This window comes from Gopherus evgoodei, unplaced genomic scaffold (genome assembly GCF_007399415.2).
Source record: "Gopherus evgoodei ecotype Sinaloan lineage unplaced genomic scaffold, rGopEvg1_v1.p scaffold_38_arrow_ctg1, whole genome shotgun sequence".
Taxonomy (NCBI): Eukaryota; Metazoa; Chordata; order Testudines; family Testudinidae; genus Gopherus; species Gopherus evgoodei.
Window position 1 is genome coordinate 546,202 of NW_022060059.1, and position 20,982 is coordinate 567,183.

Genomic DNA, 20,982 nt, shown 5'->3' on the forward strand with positions numbered 1-20,982 from the left:
CCAGTCTTTCATCATTTCCAGTCTCCTGTTTGACAGCATCCAGACAGATACTTCAAAGGAAGGTGAAAAAAATTCATAGTGAACAATTATGAAATAACCTGCCCATAGGGAATTGTCTTCTTGACTCCTAGCTGTTAATAGCTGGCTGATGAATGAGGGTTTATATCCCTTATATTTTTATCCTAGCTATTGTAACCATGATTGTTCCCATTACTACTTGTGGGAAATGCTCAACTTTTTCTTTTTTTTTTTTTTGAAATCCTGGCAAGCTTGGGGGCTCAGTAATAACTTGTGGCAAGGACTTCCACAGGCTAGCTGACGTAGCACACTAATTTATTGCCTCTCAAAAGTAGCCTTCAGAAAAGTGGGTCCCAGAGGGAGTTAAAATTGCTCACACTATGGCAAGAAACTCAAGGGAGAGTGAATACAGAACCACGAGCTGGTTTCTCCCAGGGCAAATCCCCCACTCAGTGCAAAGGGCTCAGCCACTGCAGGGAAATGTAACTTACATTGGACCAGATCACAGAATCTGGCCCTGCATGTCTAAGATTTCTCCAGGGGCATCATCAGCTCTTCAGAACTTAATGTATAGCGTTCTCGGCTACTGATCTGAAGAGGGACTAACTAATGGCTGACAGTATGGCTCAGACTCAGGCATTTTGGCCACTAAATCAGTAGCAGAGGCAATGAGAATTTGTATATTTCATAGCAGAACTGCACTGGCTACCTAGTACTAGGAATTCAGAGTGGGGAATAGGCCATTTAAGAGTTTTGCTTCATCAGTTATTCATTAAAAAAATCCTGGAGTTATTTTTCCTTCAGATTGCAGAGCATGGAAAAATACAGATTGTTAAGTGGGTTGGTGCTGTTAAAAAGAAAAGGGGGGGGGCGGGGGGAGAAGAGAGAGAAATCAACTGAACATCTGCCCTGGGAGTGGAAGTTGCAGCTCAGAGGCTCGGAGTCCTGAATTCTCATAACAAGATGGTTTTGCTGTTTACTGTTTCTTTAAGAGATTCCTAGCTGTATCACAGGAGAAGAGGAGGGGAAAAATAATTTGACATCTTTTTCCATTTAAGTTTCTAGAGTCCCTTATGAAAGGCAGGTCCTTGCTGCTGAAAATAAAGTGGTCAGTTATGTCTTCAGGATGAGCCTGGTGGGACACCGAAATGTTATGCACTATAACCTGCCAGAGGAAGAAAAAAAAAAAATCTGCTGAGGAGCAGTGATTCAACTGGTTCACAGGACATCGCTTCAACTTAAAAGTGCTTTTAGGCCTCCCTACCCATATATCCACAAAGACAATGCTGGGCAAATAAACTGTTTGTAAATACACCAGGAATAAGGGTACAACTGTTGTAGGACCAATAGCAAAGACTATTGCTTCTCCCTAAGGCATGCAACCAGCAAAAGGTGATTGTGCTTTCTTTGGCACTTTTTTTTGCCAGGGCAGAGTTGTGTGGGTATTTTTATTAACAACATTTTTGGACGGTGTGACTCTGACAGGACCCAGAACAATGTTTACAGAGTTTGCCTTGAACTGATTTGCTCTGGAAGCCAGAAGGGGAAGCAGCAAAAAGAGGTAACAGTCTGCCTTTTAAGTGATCAATGTGGGAGTCTTTACATTTAAATAAGAGTATTAGCATTTAACTTTCTTTTCACAGGTAATTATTTGAAACACTGGCCTATTTATCTGCAGAAAAATCTTGTCTCTAAGATCATTTCTGAGTAGGACTCGCTGAGCAACATTACTTGGGCTGATGTTGATACAGACCCAACGGTAGGGGAGAACTGTTTGATAAGCTGATATGCGGGCCTTACAAGAGCCTGAAATCAATTGTCCTTGTGGTTTTAAAGCCAGGTCTCTGACTCCCCTGCAGAATAGGGAGACTTTATTTACTGGAAACTGAAGCCATGGATGTTTCAATTTTAAAAAGTCATGTTTGTCAAAGCCTGAGGGTAGGAGAGCACAGGGCTGTGTTTGTTTGAGCTGGGTGGAGCCCTGTATTGCTATCAAGTACTGTACCTGCAAACTCCTCAGGATCCTCCTGGCAAGACTGAGCAGAAGAGTGGATGCACTGAATGTTAGAAGAAAGCATTCTTCTTGGCCCAAGGGGCCAGGAGGGGGCGGAGAAAAAAAAATCCACAGGCCAGGACTGGAGAGGCAAATACCAACAACAACATCCAGACACATTCTTAACAACAGCTGAGCAAAGCATAAGGCTTGAGCTGTGGGAGGCTAGGAAGTGGAAAGGGGGATGGGAAATGGGAAGCAGACAAAAGCCAGGTTTTGAAGCAATACAGCCATGTTCCAAATATTGCTTCCAATCCCCTCCCTTCCCCCTACACATACACTCTGGGAACATCCCCACTTAGTGGGTTCTTAGGCAGATTGCAATATACTGTGTAATGCTGGACAGTCAAGCAAAGACAGCACACAAACATTTGTGACCAGTTGTACTTTTAGCCCAAGCCTGAGAAACTGGGCAGCGTTTCAGCCTGGGCTAACATACACCTTGCAACAGACTGCCTAGCCCCACCAGCATTTACAGGTAGGCTAGTTATCACATGTGAACATGGGACTTGGAATCCCAGACAGGTCTGAACCCACAATTCTTCCTTAGGCTACAGACCCACAGAAGTGCATTAATTTTATCTCAGGAAAGACTACAGGATTGGGCCCTTTGACAAGAAAGTAAAGGGCCAGTCCTGGGCTCCGTACACAGCCAGATTCCATATGGCTTGAAAAGCCACTTCAGGAGGGTCAGGTAGAGGAGAGGCAATGTAGGGGGCTCCACACAAACTGTCTATGCTGGAATGCAGCCCCCTGGAGACTGGAGGGGCCACGCCCAACATAGATTCACTGGGACTCAAATCACACTGTGCAGGGGAGCAGGGTGTTTGAGCAGAGGATCATTGCATTTGCTACTCTGTTACTGTAGCAGTTTTGGCCTGAGTACCCTAATGCTTGTATGCAGGAGTTGACCTAAGGCAGCGGTAGGCAACCTATGGCACATGTGCCGAAGGTGGCACGCGAGCTGATTTTCAGTGGCACTCATACTGCCCAGTCCAGAGGGCTCTGCGTTTTAATTTTAAATGAAGCTTCTTAAACATTTTAAAAACCCTATTCACTTTACATACAACAATAGTTTAGTTATATATTATAGACTTATAGAAAGAGACCTAAAAATGTTAAAATGTATTAACAACACACAAAACATTAAAACAGAGTGAATAAATGAAGATTTGGCATGCCACGTCTGAAAGATTGCTGACCCCTGACCTAACGAGTCCATACACCAGCAGTGGCAGAGCATCCATTCACAGGACTCTTCTGCTCATGGACCCGGGTTTGGCCATTTAGTGCTGATTTTTGTTCAGGCAGTGTTTATATTTTTTAAGAAATGATTCAAAATGGCAAAGACTTGTACTGCTACAGAGCCTTGTTAGTTTAATTGTCTTTGATATTTTGGTTACGAGTGTGTAACTAGTGGAGGGAGGGGGGGAACTGGATTTTCCATTTTTGTGGGAAATTCCACTATGTAAAAATCTTTTCTCTTCTGAAATGAAAAAAAAAAGAAGAAATTTCCCATTTAAATGAAATTCATGCCAAAGTCATTGCATTCCAATTTCAACGTTTTAAAATGCTATTTTATACACTCCCCCCCAAGAATATAATGTCAAAAAGTAATTCTGAATGAAAAAAATCAAAACATTTCATACTGAAAATGTTGCAACAGACTCCTAGCCTGCGGGGTGACCTTGGGCATGTCATGGCCCCACCCTATGTCTCAGTTTTCCCAGCTGTAAAAATGGGGATAATACTGCCCTCCTTTGTAAAGCACTGTGAGCACTACTGATGAAAAGTGCTATGTAAGAGCATCAAAATGTTTTGTTTTGTGGGTTTTCCTAAACAAATTTCATCAAGATCCCTTTGTGTGTAAATTTAGACAAAAAGGACATTTTTCATGGAAAAAACTGTTTTGAGAAAAATGTCCTGCCCATTTCTGGTAGAAACTTCACTTCATTATGTAGAGGCACTTCGGTTAGCTGGGCCACTGCAACATGTACACAACTAGCTAATGGTGGAATGCCCCTACTTGTGTAGCCATGCTCACACTGGCTCTCATCTAGCTGGCATGAGTAGCAATAGCAGCGTGGCTGCGGTAGCATGGGGAGTGGCAGCAGAGGCACAGGTTGAGCCATACTAGGTACAAACCTGACTGAAACTGGTGGGTATGTATTCAGTGCGGCTAAGCCATGCTTCTGCATCTGCTACCTGTGCCACCATGGCAACGCTGTTATTTATACTTGCGCTAGCTCTCATGAAGCTAGCACGAGTATGTGTATGTGAGGAAGAAAAATCACAGCCTAGTTCCTAGTGTAGTCAGACCTTCTGCATCCAGGCCTTCTGCCAGGCCCAGAAATGCATCGACTAGAGCAGAAAATAGCATCAGATTAATGTGAAATCTTTACTGTTCTTTCACATTTCTCTCTCCAACAGAGAGATACAGACTGGAGCCAACTCCTCGCACCCATCTTGTGATAATACCCATTGAATCTTATGCTTTCTTGGTCTCATGCTGTCTCACAGTTTGTCAAATTAGCTCCATCTTTTGCATTACCCGAAATCATTCTGCAAACCTTACAGCAGTGGTCCCCAATGCAGTGCCCACGGGCTCCATGGCACCTGCCAGGGCATCTATATGTGCCTGCGTACTGTCCAGTGGATGAGCATCTGCCGAAATGCCGCTGAGAAGCAGCGTCATCCAGAGGCTTCACTGCCAAACATGCTGCTGATCTTCGGCAGCATTTCAGCAGACGCCTCTGGATGACACTGCTTCTCAGTGGCATTTTGGCGGTGACCCTATTGATGTTGCTGCTTCTCGGGGGGGTTTTGGCAGATGCTCATCTGCCGGCCATGGTCCTTAGTGGCTCGTTGTCCGGCGCCCACCAGATGAAAAATGTTGGGGATCACTGCCTTACAGTAATCATGACATTGCAGATATATATATTTGCCAACAAAAATCTGCTATAAATGATAAGGAGAGAGAAAGAAGGCAGCAGCTAAAACTGCATGTAGGAAAAAAGATATCCAAGTCCGCTTGTGAAACTGGAGCAGAGGGAAATCTGAGCTGATTTTGCTCTATGTATTATTAACTATTTGTACTCCAGTGGCAGCTAGGGGACCCAGCTGAGATCCAGGCCCTGTTATGTTAGGGCTTAGTCAACATAAAGCTCAGATCTTCAGTTATTTAGGAGCTACAATATGTATGGATTCTAAAGATCTATTATTGTTAGAATGTAAATACCTTATTCAGATCAGATTTAAATCCTCTTTTCATCACATTTATCGTTTAAACAATTATAGCTAGCCATGTGTGGTATTGTAATCATCTGCTATTCCTTGGGTTGATTGGCTAAATAAAAACCAGAGGGGAAAATGCTGCTCCAACCTACAGTCCAGAGCAGGGCCGGCTCTAGGTTTTTTGCCTCCCCAAGCAAAAAAAAAAAATTCACTCTCCCCCTTTTTTTGGGGCTTTTACATGTTTGCACTTTGCAATTTTTTTTGTTTTGTTTTTGACTGTTTAAAATTTAAAAAAAAGCGAAACAAGAGAATTTGTAGTTAGTGAAATAAAATAATTTCCTACTAGCGTATTCATTTACTTACTGGGCCGGCCAAAGAGTGAGCTGGGCGCTGTGTGCCTGGGCAGAGCTAGGGCTGCCCCTGCACCAGAGGCCTTGGCATAGGCAGGACATCAGCGCCAACCCCAGAGCTCATGTGGTCCGTGCGGATCGGACCAAGTCACGCTGCTGGAGGGCTACCCAGCCTAGCTGTCGCTCCTGCCTGAGGGGGGCTGGCCACTGCTCGTGGGAGAGCGGCAGGGACACACTCCCCACTGAGCCGGCTCCCCCTGCCCTGCTGCACAGCCCTGGCGGCACCCGGTCAGAGAACAAAGGGTGGTCAGGATCTAGCCCAGGACACTGCCTCAGGTCAAAGCTGGAGCCCCAACATTATGCTGCCCCTGGTAATTTGCCACCCCAAGCACCTGCTTGTTTTGCTGATGCCTAGAGCTGCCCCTGGTCCAGAGGAGAGAAGCAGTGAGGTCTTAGAGAAAAGATGCATGCAAAATAATTTGTGCCAATCTTGGTCTCTTTTTCCACAGGAGAAATGATGGGTCCATTTCTCTGCCTGTGGATTGCAACTTTCTTTGCGGTGAGCCAGGGCTGCCCGGAGCCCTGCACTTGTGTAGAAAAAAAATATGGCCGCCAGCTAGCAGAATGTGCTTACAGAGGTCTCCAGGCGGTTCCCACAGGGCTGCCCTCCAATGTGACCACCCTCACCCTGTCTGCCAACAAGATCACCTCCCTACAGCAGAGCTCCTTTCTGGATGTCACCCAGGTACAGTCACTGTGGCTGGCGCACAATGAAATCTGTGCCATTGAGGAAGGCACCTTTGCCAGGCTGCTGCATTTGAAAAACATAGACCTCAGCCATAACCAGCTTGTGGACTTCCCCTGGGGGGATCTATACAACCTCAGTGCCCTGCAGCTGCTGAAGATGAACAACAACCAGCTTGTGAAGCTACCCTGGGAGGCCTTCCACACCCTTAAAAACCTGAGGTCCCTGTGGATCAATGACAACAAGTTCACCACCATCGCCCAGGGCACTTTTGATGCCATGAGTTCACTGTCCCAGTTGCAGATCTACAACAACCCATTGAACTGCACCTGCAGGCTCCTGTGGCTGAAGACCTGGGCTGAGAACACCCTGATCTCCATCCCCAAGAGGGACTCCATCAGCTGTGCAGCCCCGGAAAGCCTCAGAGGCATCCCACTGGGGAAGATCCCTAAACTTCAATGTACACCTCCCTCTGTGCAGCTGACGTACCACCCCAACCTGGCCAACACCATGCTATATGATGGGGTCATGCTCATGCTGCACTGCAGTGTCACAGGCAGCCCCCAGCCAGAGATTAGGTGGGAGATCCAGACCTCCAGCCAAGGAACAGAGATAAATGGGCCCAATGTGGAAAGAGATGGGAATGACCCATCTGCTGGGGGCTCCAAGCAGAATGCAGAGAGCTTTCTGCTCTTCAAGAATGGCACCCTGGTCATCCCCAACTTCAGCAACCAAGAGGAAGGAACCTACACCTGCCTGGCCACCAACGAGGTTGGTACTCGCGAGGTCTCAGTCAACGTGGCATTGGCCAATTCAGAGAACACAGTGGAAGATCTGCTCAGAAACAATCTTGCAACAAGTAAGCTTGGAGCCAAACACTGCAACAAGGAAGCCCAAGCCAATTCCTCCAAGGCTGGAGAAAAGCTTGTGATCATTTACCGTGTTCCTGCAGGGATGGGGAGCAATGATGGAGGCACTCTTCTGGAGTCACATCTCTGGGCTTGCATGCTCTGTTTAGTCATTTTCCTTTAGTGTTAAGGGAAATGCCAAAGGGTTTCTTTGTATTTCTGTATCATTTATATTGACATAGTGTTACGCATGCACTGAGCTGCTGGGAGCTGTCTGAGGCACTAATCAAAGCTGGGGCTGAAATGCAGAAGCCAGATGTGACTTTCAAACCTTCCTTCACCCCCTAGTTTGGTGGCATTCAGGAACAGGTGCTTGGTTCAGCCAATTGTATTAAACAAGCCAGCTGGGAAACCTGATCCAGGATCCCAACCGCACCTGCAAGTCTAAAGTGTTCAGATCTGCAGGCAGGGGTTGATTTCAACTCATCTTTGGAATGATTGTGCTATTTCAGGATTAATGGCAACACTGGTGCAATAACCCCTATCTGGCATGACCCAGCTTTAAACTATTTTTTATTAGTTGTACAGTGTGCAATGATGGATGAACCCTGGAACAGATCCAGAGGTTTGGTTCAGGTAGAAGCCAATAACATCCTTTCATCTACCTTCATTAGGGGACCTAAGTTCACCTCTGAATGGTAATACCAGATGGCTGAACAGCTGGCACCTTCATCAACCAATCAGGTGCTTCCTTTCAAATTATTACTCGGTCAGTTTGTAAGCTCCTAGATGATAATATGATTGTAAGGAATAGCCAGCATGGTTTTGCCAAGAACAAATCATGCCAAACCAACCTAATTTCATTCTTTGAGAGGGTTACTGGCCTAGTGGATGCATGGGGGAGCAGTAGACATGATCTATCTTGATTTTAGTTAGGCTTTTGACACCATCTCACATGACATTCTCATAGGCAAATGTGGTCTAGATAAAATTACTATATGGTGGGTGCACAATTGGTTGAAAGATCATTCTCAAAGAAGTTATCAATGGTTCACTGTCAAACTGGGCAGGCATGTTTACTGGTGCCCTGCAGTGGTCGGTCTTGCAGAGGTCAGTCCTGGATTCACTACTATTCAATATTTTCGTTAGTGACAGGTAATGAGAGTGAAGAGGATGCTTATAAAATTTGCAGATGAAACAAAGCTCAGAGATGTTGCAAGCACTTGGGACGGCAGGATTAGAATTCAAGACTACCTTGAAAAATTAAGAGAACTGTCCTGAAATCTACAAGATGAAATTCAATAAAAACAAAGTGCAAAATACTTCACTTAGGAAGGAAAAATCAAATGCACAGCTACAACATGGGGAATAACTAGCTAGACAGTCATTGCTGAAAAGGGTCTGGAAGTTATACTGGATCACAAATTGAATACGAGTCAGTGTGATGCAGTTGTGAAAAGTCTAACATCCTTCTGAGGTGAACAAACATGAGTGTCATGTGGAAGGCACTCAGCACCGGGCAGGCCTCAGTTGGAGCACTGTGTTCTGTTCTGGCATCACACTTTAAGGAAGATTTGGCAAACTGGAGAGAGTCTAGAGCAGAGCAACTAAAATGATCGCAGGTTTAGCAAACCTGCCCTATGCAGAAAGGTAAAAAACCTGGGCATGAGAAAAGAAGATAGAGGGAGGTGTGGACTGATAATAGTTTTCATGGAATCATAGAAGATTAGGGTTGGAAGAGACCTCAGGAGGTCATCTAGTCCAATCTCCTGCTCAAAGCAAGACGTTTCAAATAGGTTAAAAGCTGTTATAAAGAGGACAATGATCAATTATTCTTCATGTCCTCAGAAGGTAGGATAGTAAAAAAAACTAAACAGAATTATAGATTATTAGGGTTGGAAGGGACCTCAGGAGATTGTCTAGTCCAGCCCTCTGCTCAAAGTAGGACCAATCCCCAAATGGCCCCCTCAAGGATTGAACTCACAACCCTGGGTTTAGCAGGCCAATGCACAAGCCACTGAGCTATTCCTCCCCCCAAGTAAGATGCTTAAATCTGCAGTAAGGGAGATTTAGGTTAGACATAAGGGAAGACTTTTAGCTATAAGGGGAGTTAAGTTCTGGAACAGGCTCCAAGGGATAGGGTGACCAGAGAGCAAGTGTGAAAAAATCAGGACAGAGGGTGGGAGTAATAGGAGCCTGTACAAGAAAAAGACTCAAAAAAAATTAGGACTGTCCCTATAAAATTGGGACATCTGGTCACCCTACCAAGGGAGGTTGTGGAATCCCCATCATTGGACATTTTTAAGCACAGGCTGGACAAACCCCTGTCAGGAATGGTCTAAGTTTACTTGACCTCAGTGCAAGGGGTTCAATTTAATGACCTCTCAAGGTCCATTCGAGCCCCACATTTCTATGATTCTAGAATACCATCTTCATATTAATAAGAGCCTAAGGGTGAATGGCTGAATGGAAAACCATGCTAGTCTCTGGGGGAGCAGCCAGTTGAGATGACTATAAGGAGATGATCATGATCTGTGGGAAGAGGGAAAGGAAGGATGGACCCAACCCACAGCAAACCCCTTTAGCTGGTCTTCAGCCAGTGTCCTCTCTCTTATTGCTGCCCTGAGACTCCACATCCTGAGATGCTCTCTTTGGATTGTACCGGGGGCAGGGGTAGCTGGTGCAGTTCACACCACTAGATGGTGACATGACAAAGCCCTGGCTGGGATGATCTAGTTGGGGTTGGTCCTGCTTTGAGCAGGGGGTTGGATTAGATGACCTCTTGAGGTCTCTTCCAATCCTAATCTTCTATGATTCTATGCTTTGTAGGTAGCAGAGGATGAGCATATGGTTGAGCTGAGGCAGAGGCTGGGCTTCCAGCACTGACCTTTAGACTGAGGTGCATGTGTGAGTATTCTGAAGCTTTTCCACACTTCTATTTCTTTTGTTTCCCCAAAAGGCCCAGTCCTGCTAGAATCTGAGTCCCCTCAATGCTCTTGAGTCAAGGATGCTCAGTGTATTGCAGGGAGTCCTCAGCACTTTGCAGGATTGGGCCCTTCAATCACAATTATCCTACACATGGTGAATCAGTTACACCATATAACTGTCTGATCCTTGACTCACTTTTCCCATGAAGTTAATGGGTCAGATCCTTAGTTGGTGTCAATTGTCAAAGCTCTGTGGAGATCAGCTGAAAACCTGCCCCACTGTAAGAGTGAGAAGAAAAAAAAAATCACAGCCCAGACCACCAATCGTCTCTTCATGCTCATGTCCAAATGGGGCTAAGCACGGACCCCTCCCCCCCAGTGCATGGGGAGGAAGAGAGCTGGGAAGACAAGAGATGAGGGAGAGTGAGTAACTGAGCTGTACTGCCATGGATATGACATCAGAACTTTGCCATATGTACTGGGAGCAGGGGAGGGACCAGGATATGGGCTATAGCCCCTGCTGTCCCAGGCACCTATGAAAAGTCCAGCAGTTCTATAGGGAAAGGGCAGGCTGAGCCAGCTGTTCTATAGGTGAAGGGCAGGGTGCTGTACAGCAGTTTCCTCAGATACTTAAAGCTCTTTCCCAGTGTGTTTTGCTAATACTATCACCATAAGAGCTAGAGCAATATCGCTGTATCCACCTCACATTGTTATTCTCAGAACTATGTGGCTGAAACATAGAGAGCGCAATAAAGATCTCTCTAAAATGACCCTCCTCTCTGGCTGTGGCTCAGTGGGTGAGGGTGAGAGTGCTAAGGACAGCACACCCTTGGCTAGTGGATATGAGAGCAGGATCTGCCTCCCTTGGCAGCAGTAAAGCTGACTGAAATCCTGACATCTCCATGAATCACCAGCTGCAAGCTACAGTTAAGATGTGTGGTGGGGTGGATCTGACACCCCTTGGAGAGGTCCCATGGGAAAATACTCAGCCATGGCTTATGAAATAAACAGGGAATTCTCGATTCAGATGTGATGGCTGAGGATGGAGGGAAGTAACCTGGGCCATCTCCTCTCCCTCACTATGCAACAGAGGGGGCAGGTAGAAGGGGAAAAACATCACACCCAGGGCTCCATGAGAAGGGCAATTATCAGCCCCACCCACATTTGCCTTCTGGGTCTGAGCGGCCATGGGCATGCAAGGGGCAGGGGTTGCTCTGCAGGACCTATTAACCCAGCAGGACAATCCCTGCCAGGAGAGCATGCCAACCCCTCCCCCTTTGCGTGTGCCACCGGACACATGAAAACAAGCTGGGGCCCTAGACCCCTGGGACCTCACCCCCGCTTGGAGTGATGGTTCCCTCTACTCCCCTCAGGAGAGCCAGGGCAACAAAAGGAGTCCTTTCCCTGCCATGCCCCAGAAGCTGTTGACACCCTAAAGAGTTGCATAGAGCAGTTTACCCCTCCCAGCTACCTGCAGACTCAGGCAGATGCTGCTGCATTGGCTACAAGCTGGTCATGGGCCCAAGCACAAGGACTATAACTGTCACTTAAAAGGGAAAAGGGAGTTGCACTTCTCCTGTAGTCACATGCCTCCAGGAGCTGGGGGCCCAGCCCAAGGGTTAGAGGGACTATTCCTTGGTAAAGCTAAGGGATTGGTGGGCCCAGATGTTGCCTAGAGAGAAGCACAGAGTAGCTAGTCTTTCGCCTGGCACTTCCCCCACTATCTCACAGCAAAACATGACAACACATGCTGAGCATTCCCTCAGTTCTGAGCCAGGGATGGCTGGGAAGCGACCCACTGAGAGGTAGATGCTGGCTGCTCACACTGTGGACAGTTTGTTACTTGCTAGATGAAACCCCAATATTGTACCAGCAACTGCTAATGTGCCAGGATCGACCTGAGCATATCCCCACTGCAGGGCTAGCAAGCAGTTTAGAATGCCAACTGGGACCTAGCCTGGGCCAAGCAGGGCCCAATGCATGATCAGAGCCAAATACTTTGAGGGCAGCTAGGTGTATATGGCCTTTTGACCTGCATTCATCTCCAGGGTGTAATGCAGCATGGCAGCTAAGTTAGAGCTGCGCAAAACTCAAATTTCCATTGCAGAGGAAATATTGACAGTTTGACATTTGTTTTCATTTCAAAATCACAATGAAAAAGATTTAGGATTCTCTGCAAAATGCAAATTCTGAAGAGTTTTGGTTTTAGAAAATTTGTGATTTTGAAGTTTCATTTAGAAATTTATTTTCATATTATTTCATGAGCATGTCAGTAGCACATTGTACATACTACTACTACTACTACTACCATCATGTCAGGAAAAAATATTAAACTATAAAAATGAGAAACCCATTTTAGTTTAAGATTCTGAGCTCTTTTGAAATTTTCAAAAACAATGTTCTCCAAAATGAACCTTTTCACTTCAAAATATTTTTCCCTTGCAATTTTTTTGCCAAAAACAAAAACAGTTTTTCGCACACAAAAGATATTTGTTTTAGTCAAAACAGCTTTTTGCCAATGAAATACTGTTTAGACTAAAACCAGCTCTATGCTGAACACTTACTTCAAGGAAGCCACATATATTGCAACGTTGTAACTGGAAAATAGTGTGCAAACACACTGACCACAGGTTACGTAGGACCTAATAAAAAACAAGTTGAGGGATTCATGCAATTCTTTTGCAGATTTTTTTGTCTGTTAGCTTACCGCATGGCTCTGCCAGCATCATAGATGTATTTGTTTAAAATAAGAGGAAATAGGGAAGACATTATTTAAAGCTTCATCAGAAACATGAGGGGAAATATCAATGTCTGGCAAACAAAAATAAAAATAGCAGCTCCTGTTTTCTGCAGGACTGTCTCAGTGCATGACTCACCACTGCAGCACCTCCTGCTGGTCATCTCAGGGAATTAGCATTTCTAGTCTCCAGAGCATCCTCTGCAGGCCAGTATCCTTCTGCCACTGGCCCCCATGTCCCTTCCAGGACCTGGTGCCCCTTGTCTTTGGGGTGCTGCACCCTAGCAATACCCCCAGAGTCTCAGGGTCTCCCCACTCAGGGGAACCCCCAACCCTCTATCCCGACCTTGCCTCAGTCACAGGCTACTACCAGTGACTATCTAGCCCCCACTCACTGGGGCAGACTGCAGTATGAAAGCCACTCATCATAAGCAAGGGGGGTTTGGATCTGCTGCCTCTGCCTACCCATGGACTGTCCCCTGCACCCCAGTACCTAATTGGCCTTCCACTAGGCCACAGCCTGGGGGGTTTCCAGGCCAGACCACCCCAGCTACCTTGGCCTTCCCCCAGGCCTCCTCCACTCCAAGTACCTTTTCTCAACTCCCTGCAGCCAAGTCCCTCCTTCTCAAAGCTAGAGGCTATCTCTGGCTTCAGGCCCTAGCCTTTTTATAAGGACCAGCTTGGCCCTCATTAAGCCAGCCTTGGCCTGATTGGGACATTGCCCCCTGCTGAGGTGATTTTCCCTAATCAGCCCCGCTTTTCCCTTCCTGCCACAGCCCTCTCCCCGGGGCTGTTTTCAGCCTTTTAAGGCAGGAGCAGGTGACCATCCTGCTACCAGGACCTACACCCGGTGGGCCAGCCTCTACTCTACCCTGGTCCCGAGGCCCACCAGGGATACCAGTTGGCGGCTTCTCCATGGGGCCGTGAGCATGGGCGTGTACTTGGCGCGGTTTACCCCTGTCCCGGACACCTGCCCCTTCTGCGGCGTGAGGGAGACCCTGGCACACGTGTACTTAGAGTGCGCCAGGTTGCAGCCCCTACACCGGTTCCTCACAGCCATCCTCTTAGGTTTTTGGTTACACTTTTCCCCTCACCTCCTTTTGTATGCACTCCCTATCCGTGGCCCCACGAAGTCCCGGGACCTCCTGGTCAACCTCCTCCTCGCCCTGGCGAAAAAGGCCATCCACGCGACCAGGGAGGGGAGGTTGGCCGATGGAGACTCCGGTGACTGTGGGGCTTGCTTCCGCTCCATGGTCCGATCACGCATCCGGGCGGAGTTCCTCTGGGCGGCATCCACTGGCTCCCTTGACGCCTTTGAGGAGCAGTGGGCGCTGTCCGGGGTTCTCTGCTCGGTGTCCCCGTTAGGTTCCCTCCTTCTGACCCTTTGACCTCACTCCTGTCCCTGTTCTTTTCTTAGTTGTCCCCCGCACTCAGTGGGTTCTGTGGCCCTGTGGTTCCTCCCCTTAGGCTGGGGGAGGATCCTTTAGCAGTGGGCGGGCTTTGCCCGCCCACTTCCCAGACACCCAATAGGTACCAGGACCTACACCTGATGGGCCAGCCTCTACTCTACCCTGGTCCCGAGGCCCACCAGGGATACCAGTTGGCGGCTCCTTCATGGGGCCGTGAGCACGGGCGTGTATTTGGCGCGGTTTACTCCTGTCCCAGACACCTGCCCCTTCTGCAGCATGAGGGAGACCCTGGCGCATGTTTACTTAGAGTGCGTCAGGTTGCAGCCCCTACACCGGCTCCTCACCAACATCCTATTACGTTTCTGGCTGCGCTTTTCCCCCTCACCTCCTTCTCCATGCACTCCCTATCCCTGGCCCCGCAAAGTTGCGGGACGTCCTGGTCAACCTCCTCCTTGCCCTGGCTAAAATGGCTATCTACGCAACGAGGGAGAGGAGGTTGGCCGATGGAGACTCCTGTGAGTATGGGGCTTGTTTCCAATCCTCTGTCCGTTCATGCATCCAGGCAGAGTTCCTCTAGGCGGCATCCACTGGCTCCTTTGATGCCTTTGAGGAGCAGTAGGCGCTGTCCGGGGTTCTCTGCTTGGTGTCCCCGTCAGGCTCCCTTCTTTTTGATCCTCTGACTGCACTCCTGTCTGTGTTCTTTTATTAGTTGTCCCTCGAACTCAGTTGGGTTTTGAGGTCCTGTAGATCCTCCCCTTACGCTGGGAGGGGGGATCCTTTAGCAGTGGTGGGCCTCCGCCCCCCCCCCCACTTCCCAGAACCGAATAGGTACAAGGACCTACAGTGTTTTCTGCCTTGCTGCATGAAAGGGAAGAAGAGAGTCAGCAAAGGACTACCATTGGCAGCTCTGTCTGGAAGATGTGCATCAAAGGAGTCACTAACTAGTGGGCACAATCCTGCAATGCGCTCTGCAGCCCTTAGGAGATTCTGAGCACGTCAGTGGATCAGACCCCAGTTGAACCATGGGGATGTCCCCTTCCTATGAAAACCTAGAAGAACAATCTCTGCCTTTGGGGGGTAAGGGACAGAATAACAAAAGAATTTAAAAAACCCTCCTTGCTCAGAGTAACTCTTTTAATTACACCTCATAGGTTGTACTGATAGATGGCAGCATGGTCCATTTCCATCGCATGCCCCTCACAGTGGGGCTGGATTTTCAAACTTGGCCTGCATGTGTAGGCAGATTTTTGCATGCACAATCCACCTCCCCTCCCACCCCCAACACCAATACATAGAAACAAGTTTCTAGGTATAGATACTACCATCTAAGTATCCCACTACAGCTGGAAAGTGAGGGAGATGTCACAAGACAGCACTTGTACAACAGTGCCCCAAGGAAAGGGGGTCAAGCTGGGAGTTCTGAGTTCTGCTTTCTATAGTCACCCATTCTCCATTCTGTCCCAGGCTGATGGCACTTGAAATGCACACAGTTTAAGGGGCACTATTAGTGCAAGGGTGTTGACACCTGAATACCTGCTGGCTTGGATCTTTCATTAATCTGACTATCTCCTTCCCCCAAAAGAGGGTTGCACAGCTCTTCACAAATGCTAGCTAATTAAGATTCTCAACAACCTCAAGGCTAGGGCTGGGTGGAAATTTTCCATCAAACCAGAAATTGGGGGTCTGACTATATGAAACTGGTCATTGAAAGTGACTGCTTTTGGGGGATTTATTTTTTTTTAATTTCTATCAAAAAAACCAAAACATCCAAGCAAACAAAAAAACTGCCACAATATATTTTGCTTTGGATATGTTACTGCAGTGCCTTATGTGAGTTGTAGTTCAGGTGCTTCAGTCCTCTCACAAAAAATAAAATGTGATTGAACAACTAGCAAAGTTACCATAGACAATAAAGGGGAAGGGAGACAGATCACAATAAGTAAAGAACGTGACAGAGATCTTCTGACCAATCTGAATGAATTACAATCAGCAGGACTGGATGTTATTCACCCCAGGATGCTAAAGAAATTATCTGAAGAAATCTTGGAGCTTCTGGCAATAATATTTGCAAACTCATGGATGACAGGAGAGGTCCCAGAACACTGGAGAAAGCTAACACAGTGCCCATCTTTAAAAAGAAAGGACAGGAGGAGCTGGGGAATGAACTATAGACCAGTCAGCCTGACCTCAATACCTGGGAAGCTACTAGAGCAATGTATAAAACATCCCATTTGCTAATACCTGGAGGATGGAGGGATGATCACTACCAGCCAGCATGGGTTTACTACGGGCTAGTCTACACTGGCAACACTAAAGCGCTCTAAAAATAACATCTCCATGAGGGGCTCAGCCCCCATCGGTGGTGCATTGTCTACACTGGTGCTTTACAGAGCTGAAACTTGCTGCGCTCAGGGCGGTGTTTTTTCACACCCCCGAGAGAGAAAGTTGAAGCACTGTAAATTGCCATTGTAGACAAGCCCTAAGAACAAATCAAGCCAAACCTGCTTGATTTCCCTCTTTGGCAGTGTAACTGGTTTGGTGGATGAGGGAATGCAGTGGACATCATATACCTGGACTTCAGTAAGGCTTTTGAAACAGTCCCATGTGGTATTCTGATAAGTAAGCTGGAGAATGGGGGCTTGATAGAACTACCATCAAGTGGATACATAATTGGTTAAACTGGAAACTGTCAGGAAGGAGTTAAAATTCAGCCAGCAGAAAAGACAGAAACTGCTGAGAAGCAAGGACATAGTTTCTGTCAATACCTGATAACTTAGCTCAGCTTATATGGTCAATGCCCACCCAGTAACTCAGTTCTTAGAACAATGCTACCCCCTCACCTCCTTCCCCCGCAAGGTAGTCATAGATGTTTGATGCAATTACGATAACCTCTATATGTACTTATTTTTATCTTTGTTCAGGGTTCTTTCTCAACTTGTAACAACGTCTGTCTCTGTATGTACAGATAAATGCAAATGAATTGATAAAAGAATGTATATAACTGGCCACAGTGGCACCATATTTTTGAAGCTGCTTATCTGTCTTCCCAGTACCATAAATAAACCCCCTTCAATATTGTCTGTGAGTGCCTGATTCTTGGGAAAAAGAATCTTTTTGCCTAACAGTTTTGGCACTGCAATCAGGATGTGATCAGGAATCCTCGGAGAGTTTCTCACAACCAGAAATAGAGGTGAGTACCTTTTTACTTACCACCTCTAGCACACACCTTGGTTTGGGACTCTCTGAAGCACCGCTCCACACCCCTTTTTTAATACAAACCACAGATAGGACACAAAGGCAAGAGGACTGAACGGGACTGTGTTTGTTCAGTGATTGCTGGGGTGCAGGGATCGCTGGAAGCGAAGGCTGTCCTGCCAGGTACTGAGCACCAAAGCGTGTGCTGCAGTAAACTGAGTAAAGGGTGTGCTCAGTCAGTCTCCCCTGAAGCGCTGCTTAAGAGGGTTTCAGGAAGCTGGGATACAATGTCTTATGAATTGCCCCAGAATGCGTCAACGATACCCTCCATGGGAGGGGGGGGGACTCATTGGCGTGCCCCAGGGTGCACCAATGATACCCTCTACAGGAGGGAGACTCATTGGCTGGCCCCAGGGAACATCAGTGATGCCCTCCAAGGGAGGGTGACTCATTGTTTTTATGAAAGGGAAACATGAGAAGATTCAAAAGATAATGGCAAAAGATGGATGGAATGAAGGACATGATCATTCCCCTCTATTCGGCATTGCTGAGGCCTCATCTGGAGTGCTGTGTCCAGTTTTGGGCTCCACACTACAAGAAGGATTTGGAAAGATTGGAAAGAGTCCAGCGGAGGGTAACAAAAATGATTAGGGGGCTGGAGCACATGACTTATGAGGAGAGGCTGAGGGAACTGGGATTGTTTAGTCTGCAGAAGAGAAGAATGAGGGGGGATAGATAGCTGCTTTCAACTACCTGAAAGGGGGTTCCAAAGAGGATGGATTTAAACTGTTCTCAGTGGTACCAGCTGACAGAACAAGGAGTAATGGTCTCAAGTTGCAGTGGGGGAGATTTAGGTTGGATATTAGGAAACACTTTTTCACTAGGAGGGTGGTGAAACACTGGAATGGGTTACCTAGGGAGGTGGTAGAATCTCCTTCCTTAGAGGTTTTTAAGGTCAGGCTCAACAAAGCCCTGGCTGGGATGATTTAGTTGGGGGTTGGTCCTGCTTTGAGTAGGAGGTTGGACTAGATGACCTCCTGAGGTCCCTTCCGACCCTGATATTCTATGATTCTAAGACATGAGTATGAAGGATAGCATGTTGTGGTGGTCTGGTCAGGCGAAAGGAAGATTAGAGAAGGGAATTGTAATAATGTATTGCGAATATGAAAAAAAATTACAAGAGTTGGAAGCACTCCAAAAGGCTCTTACATCAGAGCTGAATCAAAAGGCAGATTGCAGCCACAAGCTGAGCGAGCTTAAAGCAGAAAACAAGGCTCTAAAAGCAAAACTAACCCCCCCACCAAACAACATTCTCTGCACATCCTATTGTTGCTAGCATACAACAGAAGGGTAATTTTACTAACCCTGACTCAAGCAGCAATACTGATAAAGACCAAAATGAAATTAATTGGAAACACCTTGAGAAACAAATTCAAAATTGGAACCTGGCCCACGTGGGGGAAGATCAAGACAATTGGCCCCCTCCTCCTCCTCTCTCCCCTTTTAACCCAAAATTAAGTGCCAGTGCTCCCTTGGCCCCTCTCCAAGTGACCTCTTGGTGGTCAGGGACAGGTGAAAACAGAGTGGCTCATAATACTTATAAGTATACTCTTCTCAGCACTGAGGAAATGAAGGGCTTATTAAAAGATCTCCCTGATTTAAAGCCTAAGGACCCAAATTTGATTTTCTGGAAAAGAATAAGCCAGATGGTTACCACCTATACGTTACATCCCAGGGGTCTTTATATCTTAACAAAAGCTAAATGCCCTGATTTATCATGGGCCACGATCCCTACAGAAGGGCACCAAAACGGTGTTAGGGCCTCGGTTAAATTTGAATCTGAAAATGATATGACCCTTACTTGCCCTGAGTTTAAGGAAGCCATCCAAGAAGTCTTGGGAAACGGAGCTGGTAATTGAGGATTGATCACGGGCTGCGTACAAGGCAAGGATGAGCCGGCCTTTCAATATTGTGAGAGAAAATGGGAGGTTTATTCCAGCAATGCAGGCATTGCAGACCCAAAGAAAACGGATCAGGCATTTTTAAAGATTTTAAAGGAAGGTTTTAACTCCCACCTGTGAACAACCCTTAATTTGGGAGTAAACCGAGGCTCTGATTATGAATCCATCTGTATGTGGGCCTCTGAATGCGAAGCCAGACAAGCTGAGGAAATAAGGAGCAAGGCTACTCGCGTTGCTGTGGTAACAGCAAAAGATAATGTAGCCTGCTATAATTGTGGGTGTCTCGTGCATACCCAAAAGAACTGCAAACACAAAAACATAAAAGCCTAGTCAGTGACAAAATCACGGCCAGTTAAATTCCTGCAGTACTTCACTGCCCTCTCAACCTGCTCCTGCCCCACACACCCCCTACCTCCCAGGCTTTTGTATGCAGAGAGACCGAACATTGGGCAGCCGGGTGTCCAAGCCAAATAACCCTGGGTAACCAACAACAGCCCCACCCAGTGTCTCAACCAACTGCCAACCCTTACTCACACCTGAGTAAAGAGGAAGTGGCCAGGCTTTTAAATTCCATGGCTTGCTAGGATCCAGTGGCCTTTCATAAACAGATAGTTAAGGGTTAATGTCTCTTTTACCTGTAAAGGGTTAACAAACAGGGACCCAAACACCTGACCAGAGGACGAATCAGGAAACAAGATACTTTCAAATCTGGGTGGAGGGAAGCCTTTGTTTGGGGGTTTGGGGTTTGTGCGTTGTTCTCTCTGGGTCCTGGACGGGACTAGAGGTGCAACCAGGTTTCTGCCAATCTCCCTGCTACAGTCTCTTATCTATTCAGAATAGTAAGTAAGTATCAAAGGCAGTTATAGTCTTATAACTTGTTTTTTTCCCATTTGCAGATGTGTACTTGCTGGAAGTAGTTTAAATTGTGTTTCTGCTGGAGAAAGCTTCTTTCTATTGTCTATAAGCTAAAAAACCCTGTATATTTACCATCTTGATTACAGAGACAATTTTTATGTTTTTCCTTATTTATTAAAGTTTTTCCTCTTTTTTTTAGAATCTAATTGATTTTTTGGTTATCTTTTGTAAGACTCCAGGGAAGGGAGTCTGCACTCACCAGGGAATTGGTGGGAGAAAGGAAAGGGAGGAGGAAAGAAAAACCTGCTCTCTGCGTTTATCTCTGTATCTCTCTCTGGGGAAGAAGGGAGGGGGAAGGGATGATTCAAGGAATTGAATCACGGTGGTCTCCTAATGTACCCAGGGCGGGAAAGAGCTGGGAGAAAGAAAGGAGGGGGAAGGGAAATGGATTATTCCCCTTTGTTTTGAGACTCAAGGAAGTTGGATCTTGGGGGTCCTCAGGGAAGGATTTGGGGAGACCAGAGTTTATCAGGTACTCAGAATCCTGATTGGTGGCAGCCTATCAGATCTAAGCTGGTAATTAAGCTTAGGGGAATTCATGCTAGTACTCATATTTTGAACGCTAAGGTCCAGATTTGAGAATTATACTA

At 46.7% G+C, this 20,982-nt stretch overlaps 1 protein-coding gene across 1 annotated transcript; it reads left to right on the forward strand.

Moving 5' to 3' along the window:
* Positions 1-1,263: 1,263 nt before the first annotated feature.
* Positions 1,264-9,184, forward strand: ISLR (immunoglobulin superfamily containing leucine rich repeat). Its single transcript, XM_030545604.1, has 2 exons — positions 1,264-1,579; positions 6,165-9,184. Exon 2 carries the CDS (start codon positions 6,170-6,172, stop codon positions 7,430-7,432), a length of 1,263 nt encoding a protein of 420 aa, XP_030401464.1. The 5' UTR covers positions 1,264-1,579; positions 6,165-6,169; the 3' UTR covers positions 7,433-9,184.
* Positions 9,185-20,982: the final 11,798 nt, after the last annotated feature.